The following is a 12,883-nucleotide window of genomic DNA, read 5'->3' as shown; positions in this document are numbered from 1 at the left end:
TAGTTGCTATAAAATGATACAAAGTAACCACAGATAGAACAACATTTGATGTTATAACAGTCAGCGAAGTGAAAATGGTTTCAGCATTCCAGTTCCCAGTGTACATGCACACTCGCCTACATTACAAATAATTGTGCAAATGTAGGAAATACAGGTTGTACGTAGGCAAGAATCAAACATTGCCAAACAAAATCCTGGCAGAGCTGTATTACTTTTATAACCTGCTTCTAAACGTTTTATACCACGACCATGCCTTCCCGTGGGGTTTCCACTAGTTACCACAGCCACAAAGTCCATATATGGCTATATCGTAAAAGTGTATGAAAACAAAAATGTTATTTTTAGTCTTAATGTAGGGTTACGGTTAGGCAAAACATTAGCAGTGTGGTTAAATTTGTGGTAAAGGTTAGGGTTAGGTTTAAAATCACATTTTAAGAAGTGGAATTGTAGAAATAGGCGGCGTTTATGACTTCGTGGATGTGGTAACTAGTGACGACCTTCTCGTGGTTGTCGGTAGCATTACATTAGCTACAATGCAATCGTGGTAAGTATGTGTCACTGCATCTTGTATTGACTCCGCCAACATAAGCTTTAACCCATTTCACTAGGCGCTTGTGGCTGTGCTATTCACTGCGAACGACATGGAACCAGATGGGCTTGCAAACGAACTCGTCTGAATTGCTTGTGAAGGAAATACAATGTCCAATTTTAAGGACACAAACTCTACCCCAGACGGGTATAGGGCTCTAAACATGAGTGAATTGCAGGAGCTTTTACAAGATAAAGAAAAAATGGACCAGATCGTCCGACTCAATGAGAAGGTATTTGGTTCAACAATGTGGCAACTATCGAATACAGCCACACAGTTTTGCTAAATATATCTGTGTGTTACATGTAGTTGATATTTCCTCTTCCAGATATTGCATTCAAACTTAAATAGGTATACATTATGTTCTCTTCAAATTTCTATGATTGCTTTGATGCCTTATCCTATGGCACATGATATAGGATATGGCCAATGCATGAGCCGCTTTAGTAGCCTCCCATGACTCTCTGCATTATTGTCTGCGTGGCTTCCAATGGCTTTCGAAAGCCTTTCATTTTTCCCCCCACGTTCTCCTTCGATCCTATGGAGTTCATGTGAATGTAAACTAAACGTAGGATAGTTATTTACAATTGGCTTTGTTCACATTCCATTCGTTTTTTATAGGATGTTTTTCTATACCAATGAACCTGAACAGGGAATTCCTGCTTGCCATACAGGACATGTTCAGTGAGCAGCAGGATCAACCTATTCGAAATACTATGAAGGCACTCCAATTTTTATTTGAAAACAAATCTCGGTCTCTCTGTTGCACGCACACACACGCGCGCACGTGCACACACACACACAGTAAACACATCTCTCACACACTTGTACATTCAAATGCACCTCTTTCTATATTTCTGTCTTATTCCTCACTAGAACAACTATTCCTGAATGTAATGTTAAATTACTAGGGCAGTTTGTTATTTTCCTATTTGAACCCGCAGTCTTGCACAGTTCCAAAACATTGTCATTCATGGTACATAGCCCTCCGTCTGAAATCATCAGGTGTGGCATTCATTCTTAAACAGAGATAAAATCGTTACTCATTTGGGAATGGACGTGGGTGTGTCCAATTCAGAGCAAGACATGACATTTGAAACCTTCCTCGCTGCTGCAGCAAATGAATTAGAGCGATGTTTCCAAAGTGGTCGCATCTCACCGAGAGAGGCCATGGAATTCTCCCAAGGGACTGGATCACAATTACTTAGCTAGAGCCATGGTCGGGATTTCAGTAATGGTTGTAGTTGCAGTTATATTCGACTTGACCAAGACGTTTAATCGAAAATAAATGTACAAAGTGTTACATGCCAGTAGTTAGTTGAGACATTCACACACACATTCTCATTTACACTGTCTGTAAGTAAACATCACTAGGGTGTCTGGGTGTGCTCCCCTCCCATTGTCCTTCCTGCAGATGCCATTACAGTTTAATAAAGCACACATATGCATAGTTGGCTGACATGTGATGGTAGTTGAGCTCATTGTAGTGGATGGCTCCACAGCCCCTATGATCCACTGGTGAGAAGCGCTCCAATTCAGTAACGCGTTGGGGTCTCCGGGGGCAATCACCCAGTCTGTGGTGGTATGTAGCTGTCTACAGACCACCACAGACTGATGATAGCACTAAGACCGGACTGAATGAGCTGTATTCCGCCATAAGCAAACAGGAAAACGCTCACCCAGAGGCGGCACTCCTAGTAGCCGGGGACTTTAAAGCAGGGAAACTTATATCTATCTTACCAAATTTCTATCAACATGTTAAATGTGCAACCAGAGGGAAAAAAACTCTGGAACACCTTTACTCCACACACAGAGACGCATACAAAGCTCTTCATCGCCCTCCATTTGGCAAATCTGACCATAATTCTATCCTCCTGATTCCTGCTTACAAAAAAATGACAGCAGGAAGCATCAGTGACTCGATCAATAAAAAAGTAGTCAGATGAAGCAGATGCTAAGCTACAGGACTGTTTTGCTAGCACAGACTGGAATATGTTCCGGGATTCCTCTGATGGCATTAAGGAGTACACCACATTAGCTTCATCAATAAGTGCATCGATGATGTCGTCCCCACAGTGACCGTACGTACATACCACAACCAGAAGCCATGGATTACAGGCAACATCCGTACTGAGCTAAAGGCTAGAGCTGACGCTTTTAAGCAGCGGGACTCTAACCCGAAAGCTTAAAATAAATCCCGCTATGCCCTCCGACTAACCATCAAACAGGCAAAGTGTCAATACAGGACTAAGATCGAATCGTACTACACCGGCTCTGACCTTCGTCGGATGTGGCAGGGCTTGTGAAACCATTACAGACTACAAAGGGAAGCACAGCCGAGAGCTGCCCAGTGACACGATCCTACCAGACGAGCTAAACTACTTCTATGTTTGCTTCGAGGCAAATAACACTGAAACATGCGTAAGAGCACCAGCTGTTCCGGGAAGACTGTGATCACGCTCTCCGCAGCCGATGTGAGTAAGACCTTTAAACAGGTCGAAAATCACAAGGCCGCAGGGCCAGACAGATTACCAGGACGTGTACTGCGAGCATGCGCTGACCAACTGGCAAGTGTCTTTACTGACATTTTCAACCTCTCCCTGTCCAAGTCTGTAATACCAACATGTTTTAAGCAGACCACCATAGTCCCTGTGCCCAAGAACACTAAGGTAACCTGCCTAAATAACTGCCGACTCGTGGCACTCACGTCTGTAGCCATGAAGTGCTTTGAGAGGCTGGTCATGGCTCACATCAACGCCATTATCCCAGAAACCCTAGACCCACTCCAATTTGCATACCGCCCTAACAGATCCACAGAAGATGCAATCTCTGTTGCACTTCACACTGCCGTTTCCCACCTGGACAAAAGGAACACCTTTGTGAGAATGCTATTCATTGATTACAGCTCAGCGTTCAACACCATAGTGCCCTCAAAGCTCATCAATAAGCAAAGGACCCTGGGACTAAACACCTCCCTCTGCAACTGGATCCTGGACTTCCTGACGGGCTGCCCCCAGGTAGTAAGGGTAGATAGCAACACATCCGCCACGCTGATCCTCAACACAAGGGCCCCTCAGGGGTATGTGCTCAGTCCCCTCCTGTACTCCTTGTTCACTCATGACTGCACGGCCAGGCACAACTCCAACACCATCATCAAGTTTGCCGATGACACGAAAGTGGTAGGCCTGATCACCGACAACGACAAGACAGCCTATAGGAAGGAGGTCAGAGACCTGGCTGTGTGGTGCCAGGACAACAACTTCTCCCTCAACGTGATCAAAACAATGGAGATGATTGTGGACTACAGGAAAAAGAGGACAGAGCACACCTCCATTCTCATCGACGGGGCTGTAGTGGAGCAGATTGAGAGCTTCAAGTTCCTTGGTGTCCACATCACCAACAAACTAACATAGTCCAAGCACGCCAAGACAGTCGGGAAGAGGGCATGACAAAACCTATTCCCTCTCAGGAGACTATAAAGATTTGGCATGGGTCCTCAGATCCTCAAAAGGTTCTACAGCTGCACCATCGAGAGCATCCTGACTGGTTGCATCACTGCCTGGTATGGCAACTGCTCGGTCTCCAACCACAAAACACTACAGAGGGTAGTGCGTACGGCCCAGTACATCACTGGGGCCAAGCTTCCTGCCATCCAGGACCTCTACAACAGGCAGTGTCAGTAAAAATTGTCAAAAACTCCAGCCACAGTAGTCATAGACTGTTCTCTCTGCTACCGCACGACAAGCGGTACCGGAGCGCCAAGTCTAGGTCCAAGAGGCTTCTAAACAGCTTCTACCCCCAAGCCATAAGACTCCTGAACATCTAATCAAATGGCTACCCAGACTATTTGCAATCCCCCTGTCACGCCCTGACCTTAGTTATCTATGTTTTCTTTATTATTTTGGTTAGGTCAGGGTGTGACTAGGGTGGGTATGCTAGTTTTGTCTTGTCTAGGGTTTTTGTATGTCTAGGGTTTTTGTATATTTAGGGGTTTTGTAGGTCTAGGTATATATATGTCTATGGTGGCCTGATATGGTTCCCAATCAGAGGCAGCTGTTTATCGTTGTCTCTGATTGGGGACCATATTTAGGTAGCCATTTTCCCTTGGGTATTTGTGGGTTCTTGTCTATGTGTAGTTGCCTGTTCAGCACTCATTTGTATAGCTTCACGGTTCGTTTTGTTATTTTGTTAGTTTTGTTCAGTGTTCATTCTTAGAATAAAGAAGAATGCACGCATACCACGCTGCGCCTTGGTCTACTCCTTTTGACGGCCGTGACACCCCCGCCCATCTCTTTTACACCGCTGCTACTCTCTGTTGTTATCATCTATGCATAGTCACTTTAATAACTCTACCTACATGTACATAGTACCTCAAGTAATTGGTGCCCCTGCACATTGACTCTGTACTGGTACCCCCCCTGTGAATAGTCTCGCTATTGTTATTTTACTGCTGCTCTTTAATTACTTGTTACATTTTTTTTTTTTACCCTTTAAAAAAAACTGCATTGTTGGTTAGGGGCTCGTAAGTAAGCATTTCACTGTAAGGTTGTACCTGTTGTATTCGGCGCATGTGACTAATACAATTTGATTTGATTTGATGACATAATAAGATGGATGCTTGTGTAAATAGCCCACATATCACTAGCTAGCTCCTTCTGGAGAATGTTCTAAGCCTTCTGACTGGCGGAATTGCTATCCTCTACTGGCGCCATAGGATTTGACATGGGGTATTAGCCGAACTGTGAAAATTAAATTACAGAAATCTGGACACTGTCACTGCTACATTTTAAAAACACTCAGTGACTCCTTGAGCACCTCATCTTACCACAAATGGCAGTGAAGGAAAAGAGTAACACTCAAGCCCTTTCCCCCCCAAGACAAATATATCTGATCGATTCTTGCAGGTTGACTTGATGGAAAATAAGCCAGGATTCTTATGCTGGCATAATAAATCAAATTTTTTCACGTTTGTATAATATTCAGTTCATTCGGAAAGTATTCAGACCACTTTACTTTTTCCACATTTTGCTATGTTACAGCCTTATTCTAAAATTAATTAAATTAATCTACACACAATACCGTAATAAGAAAGCGAAAACAGGTTTTTTGAAATGTTTGCAAATTTATAAAATATAAAAACAGAAAATACTTTATTTACATAAGTATTCAGGCCCTTTGCTATGAGACTCAAAATTGAGCTCAGGTGCATCTTGTTTCCATTGATCATCCTTGAGATGTTTCTACAACTTGATTGGAGTCCACCTGGGGTAAATTCAATTGATTTGAAAAGGCACACACCTGTATACATAAGGTCCCACAGTTGACAGTGTATGTCAGAGCAAAAAAACAAGCCATGAGGTCAAAGGAATTGTCCGTAGAGCTCCGAGACAGGATTGTGTTGAGGGTACTAAAAAATGTCTGCAGCATTGAAGGTCCCCAAGAACACAGTGGCGTCCATCATTCTTAAATGGAAGAAGTTTGGAACCACCAAGACTCTTCCTAGAGCTGGCAGCCCGGCCAAACTGAGCAATCGGGGGAGAAGGGCCTTGGTCAGGGAGGTGACCAAGAACCCAATGGTCACCCTGACAGAACTCCAGAGTTCCTCTGTGGAGATGAGAGAACCTTCCAGAAGGACAACCATCTTTGCAGCACTCCACCAATCAGGCCTTTATGGTAGAGGGGTCAGATGGAAGCTACTCCTCAGTAAAATGCACATGACAGCACGATCAGTAAAAGGCACCTAAAGGACTCTCTGACCATGAGAAACAAGATTCTCTGATCTGATGAAACCAAGATTGAACTCTTTGGCCTCAATGCCAAGCATCACGTCTGCGGGAAAACCTGGCACCATCCCTACGGTGAAGCATGTTGGTGGCAGCATCATGCTGTGGAGATGTTTTTCAGCAGCAGAGACTGGGAGACTAGTCAGAGGCGGCAGCGTAGCCTAGTGGTTAGAGCGTTGGACTAGTAACCGAAAGGTTGCACGATTGAATCCCCGAGCTGACAAGGTACAAATCTGTCGTTCTACCCCTGAACAAGGCAGTTAACCCACTGTTGCTAGGCCTCAGACTGGGGTGAAGGTTCACCTTCTAACAGGACAATGAACCTAAGCACACAGCCAAGACAACGCAGGAGTTGGAGAAGTCTCTTAATGTCCTTAATGTCCTCCAGCCAGAGCCCGGACTTGAAATCGATCAAACATTTCTTGAGAGACCTGAAAATAATTTTGAAGCGACGCTCCCCATGCAACCTGACAGACCTTGAGAGGATCTGCAGAGAAGAATGGGAGAACTCCCCAAATACAGATGTGCCAATCTTATAGCGTCATACCCAAGAAGACTCAAGGCTGTAATCACTGCCAAAGGTGCTTCAACAAAGTACTTATTAAAGGGTCTGAATACTTATGTAAATGTGATATTTCAGTTTTCTAAAAAACTGATTTTGCTTTCTCATTAGGGGGTATTGTGTGTTGATCGATGAGGGAAACAACATCTTTCCATATCCAAAGTGCTCTTCAAGTGTTGTTTGTCAGTCATGGGAAACACTGTCAGGTTTGCTTTCCAACCAGTGCATCATACCAAGCACACTGTCCCGGGGGCTCCTGGAACTCTCGCTTCAATGGTAAACAGGGGTAGGAGCAGCCACAGCAGGAAATGGAAGGTCTGTTGCAATTCCTGTTTAGGGGAAAACTTCTGGTGAATATGAATAGCCACGGATGACGGGGATTTGGAGTGAAATGAGCTGTACAGTGTCCTTGTAGTCACAGGAAATTCAAGGGAAAACAGTGGATTTGCAGTGGATTTGTGTACAGAGTGCTTCTTTTGAATGGGCCAAATGCTCTGGATTCCACAGAACCTGGGGCTCTGATTGCCTTGCAAATGTTCATTATACAAACCACAAGTGTGAGAGAAATGCACACTGCGACACTTGTGGATGGACTGAAGTAGCCCAGTTTTGAGGGAGACATTTGAAAAACATTTGAAGCTGAATCACACTTTAGCAAAATCACAGGAACTGTTAGACACTGATAGAATCTTTAGAGCACTTTCAGATGGGCTGCTAAGATTTGTGGTCTCTCTAAATTGCGTGTGAGCCACACAGTGTGGCATCATGGAATTATAATACCCTACAGACTTTGCCATCTTGCCTGCTGTGATGTGACAAAGCAGATATTTCAAGCTGCATCCATGACAAGAGTTAAGTATGCACAAAGAGGTGTGACAAGCCTAAAAGCTCAGCCACACCGGTAGGATTGTCAATCATTTGCCTGCCAACAGTACTTAGCACCTCTGAACAGAGTGTCGGCAGTCAATCTCTTTTGTGTTTACACAGCAAACACCTTTGAAGTCATCAGCCACTCAGCGTTGTTAAAATACTCCATACCAGAAAGTGGCAGTAGCGTTGTTTGGCAATGCATATCCGTGCATATTGCTTATGGTCTAGATTCCAAGCTATCTGCACTAATGTTCCTATTTTGTAGAAAGCCCTTGTTGATACCAGCCAGGTGGCCACACCTAGCAAGATGACAAAGAAACAGTTTAATTCACTCTCCATAAACCTATACTGCCAGTGTTATCCCATAGTCAAATGTTTAGCTAGCTAGCTAATGTTAGCATATTCACTAGCTAGCACAACATAGCTAGCTAGCTAGCTAAGGACACTGCACTAACCCGGCAGCTAACACTGGCAGCTGGGGCCCCCCGAGTGGCGCAGTGGTCTAAGGCACTGCATCGCATTTGCTAGCTGTGCTACTAGAGATCCTGATTCGAGTCCAGGCTCTACCGCAGCCGGCCGTGATCGGAAGACCCATGGGGCTGCAAATGTAACGGATGTGAAATGGCTAGCTAGTTAGCGGTGGTGCGTGCTAATAGCCTTTCAATCGGTGACGTCACTTGATCTGAGACCTTGAAGTAGTGGTTCCCCTTGCTTTGCAAGGGCCGCGGCATTTGTGGAGCGATGGGTAACGATGCTTCGTGGGTGACCGTTGTTGATGTGTGCAGAGGGTCCCTGGTTCGCGCCCAGGTCGGGGCGAGGGGACGGACTAAAGTTAAACTGTTACACAAACAATTGGCCCAGCATCGTCCAGGTTAGGGGAGGGTTTGTCCGGCAGGGATGTCCTTGTCCCATCGCGCTCTAGCGACTCCTGTGGTGGGCTGGGCGCATGCACGCTGACATGGTCGCCAGGTGTACGGTGTTTCCTCCGACACATTGGTGTGACTGGCTTCTGGGTTAAGCGGGCATTGTGTCAAGAAGCAGTACTGCTTGATTGGGGTCATGTTTCGGGGGACGCATGGCTCTCGACCTTCGCCTCTCCCAAGTCCATATGGGAGCTGCAGCGATGAGACAAGACTGTAACTACCAATTGGATACAACAAATTTGGGTAATAAAGGGGTGAAAAACAATAAATAATAATAAATACTGGCAGCTGTTTCCTGAAAACTATTTAATCCATTGTGATTTAATTATAATGTCAATAGTGGTTAGCTTACTTGGAGGAAATACTTAGTGTTGTCTGCACTTAGCTAGCCTACATTGCATATGAAGTGTGACTGACTCATCTGTAGAATCAGTGGAAGAATTTGTTCCTACCGGGTCAGCAAGCAGCAGGTACCGCTTTTGTTCTAGCAAGAGAAATAACGGCCTTCCACTGTGATATCTATCGGCAAAGAGATTCTCGGTGTGTTTCCTGCTTAAGAGACAGGATATTGGCCGAGATACAAAAACGAGTGGGGCTCAGTTTAGAAAGTTTGAATGCATTTGAGTATTGGCAAATATACTCCCAATTTACAATTAATAACTAGACTAAATGTTAACATTCACATTATATTACTACATGGAATGAGTGTCTTAATATTGTCATTTAAAAAATTAATACAGAAGTGGAATACTAGAAGAAAATACCCCACATTTGGAGCATTTGTAACACTGCAAGGAAATGCAACCTCAAAGCAAACACACGCAAGCCAAAAACATGTGTTTTACACGCTTTTTAATGCTTATAAACTTTAATTTGAACACGTTTTAAAGTTACAATATTCTTAAAAGCAATCAACAAGTAATCCAGAAAAATGTATAATTTAGCCTGTTGGGCATATTCTTGTTTAGATTAAGTCATCAATGAATTGGTATGGAAAGAATGTATCATCCCACCAGATCATTTAAACGAGATCTTGACCTGACAAAGAAAGTTGGTCAAGAACAGTTTAAGAGAAAAGTGTTCCCACAGTATCTTGGGTAACATCTGTGGAATGTTTAAAAAAAATTTTTTTATCCTGATGACTTTCATGTCAACGTCAGTGTCTACCATCATTCCTTACTTTGAAAAGTGTCAACTGGCTGGCAGTCAAATGGCAGATGAGATGTTTCTCAGGGAAAAAGGTAATTTCAGATAGCTGTCTGAAATGAGATCAAATTCGTAGCTGTGATATCCAGAGTCATGATCCAATTGAAGCCAGTCTTTTTTTCCATGTGACTTGTGACTGAGATCAGCGGAAATCATATTTCAAGCCATCACTTCTTCATTAGATTATGCATTTATAATGTTGTATATCCTCCACAGGTTTTTTTTGGTCATTGTAACAATGAATCAGAGATCTACTTCTCATTTGTGTATCCAGTCAGTCAGTGGTCTGAAACATCTACATGTCCTTACTTGCCTGGCTACCCAGACTCCTTGCTCTGGCCAAACGCTATGTCACGCCCACAGACGTTAGTTTCTTCTCCGCAATGAGTCTGGATCTGAGTACCTCCCTGATGGGTTGGGCCAGAGCTAGAACGCATATGGGTAAATTCGTCATTGGCTTCGATACTCTGATTGGTTAAAGACGATCCAATCGCGGATTACTTTGTTTTGTACAATGCCCCTTGTGACCCTCATCACCACAAATTACTTCAAAGACTAAAGTATTTTTATGTAATTTAGTAATTAAATTGCAATTATCTTTTTAGGTCTGAAACCCAGAGGTTGTAAAGTTCTGGTTTAAATGAAACAGACAGAATTCCCATCTCACAATTAGTCAGATCCAATTTTATTTGCGAGAGCTCTTACCGTGCATATACAAAAACGTTCCCTTTGTACTATTCTCTTAACCTACGCACATACATACACACTAATATTTGGATTTTCTCCTGAAGTCTCACCACAGTTTATTACCACTCAGCTGACAGTTCCAGTCCCCCCCAGATACGGGAAACCTGGAGGGGCTCTCCCTGTCTTATCATATCTCTCCAGAGTTATAGCTGGATCGGTACAAACATAGGTTAAGGAGTCTCTTGTTTTCTTTCGGCACACACAGACATTCCTCTCTTCCCCAATGGTTATCAGCTTTAATTACTCCTTGTCAATGCTACATAACCTCTAATCCTAATGGTTAAGTTTCCGGGTAGAATTATTTAATCATTTATCTTAAACCTTGATCAAATATTTTAACAAGTATGTTTCAAACGACAGAGCAGCGGAAGAATTTAGTGTGAGTTGTCCAATTAAATCAAATTTTATTGGTCGCATACACATATTTGTCAGATGTTATTGCCGGTGTAGCGGAATGCTTATTTTCCTAGCTCCAACAGTGCAGTCAGTAATGCCTAACAATACAAACAATGCATGCAAATCCAACAAAAAAACAGAAAGGTATTAAGAAATATAGAAATATTAGAACGAGCAATGTCAGAGTCAGAGTCTACATTATTAAAGTGACCAGTGTTAAATTACTATGTACATAGGGCAGCAGTCTCTAAGGTGTAGGGTTGAGTACCAGGTGGTAGCCAGCTAGTAACAGTGACTAAACTTCAGGGCAAGGTACTGGGAGGAGGCTGGCCAGTTGTGACTATTTAACAGACTAATGGCCTGGAAATAGAAGCAGTTTTTCAGTTTCTCAGTCCTAGCTTTGATGCACCTATACTGTCTCCGCCTTCTAGATGGTAGCGTGGTGAGTAGGCCGTGGGTCGGGTGGCTGAGGTCCTTGATGATCTTCTTGGCCATCCTGTGACACAGGGTGTTGTAGATGTCATGGAGGGCAAGCAGTGTGCCCCTGGTGATGTGTTGGGCTGATCGCACTACCCTCTTGAGAGCCCTGCAGTTGAGGACGGTGCCATTGCCATTCCAGGCGGTAATACAGAAATGGTCCAGACAGTGTGGTGAAGAAATTTGGCTTGGCCCCAAAGACCCTCACAACTTCTACAGATGCAATCCTGGATGCTCTCAATGGTGCATCTGTAGAAGTTGTGAGGGTCTTTGGGGCCAAGCCAAATTTCTTCACCACACTGTCTGTGTGGATGGACCATTTCTGTAAAGATTGATGCTGGAGACGAGAAGCAGGTACAGGGTAGAGGTCGACCGATTATGATTTTTCAACGCCTATACCGATACCGATTATTAGAGGACCAAAAAAAAGCCGATACCGATTAATCGGACAATTTTTGAAATGTATTTATAATAATGACAATTACAACAATACTGAATGAACACTTATTTTAACTTAATATAATACATCAATAAAATCAATTTAGCCTCAAATAAATGATGAAACATGTTCAATTTGGTTTAAATAATGCAAAAACAAAGTGTTGGAGAAGAAAGTAAAAGTGCAATATGTGCCATGTAAGAAAGCTAACGTTTAAGTTCCTTGCTCAGAACATGAGAACATATGAAAGCTGATGGATCCTTTTAACATGAGTCTTCAATATTCCCAGGTAAGAAGTTTTAGGTTGTAGTTATTATAGGAATTATAGGACTATTTCTCTCTATACCATTTGTATTTCATTAACCTTTGACTATTGGATGTTCTTATAGGCACTTTAGTATTGCCAGAGTAACAGTATAGCTTCCGTCCCTCTCCTCGCTCCTACCTGGGCTCGAACCAGGAACACATCGACAACAGCCACCCTCGAAGCAGCATTACCCATGCAGCGCAAGTGGAACAACCACTGCAAGTCTCAGAGCGAGTGACGTTTGAAACGCTATTAGCGCGCACCCCGCTAACTAGCTAGCCATTTCACATCGGTTACACCAGCCTAATCTCGGGAGTTGATAGGCATGAAGTCATAAACAGCGCAATGCTTGAAGCACAACGAAGAGCTGCTGGCAAAACGCACGAAAGTGCTGTTTGAATGAATGCTTACGAGCCTGCTGCTGCCTACCACCGATCAGTCAGACTGCTCTATCAAATCATAGACTTAGTTATAACATAATAACACACAGAAATACGAGCCTTAGGTCATTAATATGGTCGAATCCGGAAACTATCATCTCGAAAACAAGACGTTTATTCTTTCAGTGAAATACGGAACCGTTC

The 12,883-nt window shown here is 43.4% G+C and overlaps 1 protein-coding gene across 1 annotated transcript in view; it reads left to right on the top strand.

Moving 5' to 3' along the window:
- Nucleotides 1–479: 479 nt before the first annotated feature.
- The window catches only part of LOC139531533 (vacuolar protein sorting-associated protein 37D-like), a 43,037-nt gene continuing 30,633 nt past the window's right edge, over nt 480–12,883 (top strand). Inside the window, exon 1 of the mRNA XM_071328047.1 lies at nt 480–821. Coding sequence (XP_071184148.1) covers nt 699–821 — 123 coding nt within the window. The 5' untranslated portion in view covers nt 480–698. The remainder of the gene's footprint in view (nt 822–12,883) is intronic.

The sequence above is a fragment of the Salvelinus alpinus genome, chromosome 1 (genome assembly GCF_045679555.1).
Source record: "Salvelinus alpinus chromosome 1, SLU_Salpinus.1, whole genome shotgun sequence".
Taxonomy (NCBI): domain Eukaryota; kingdom Metazoa; phylum Chordata; class Actinopteri; order Salmoniformes; family Salmonidae; genus Salvelinus; species Salvelinus alpinus.
This window is presented reverse-complemented; position numbering and strand designations above follow the sequence as displayed.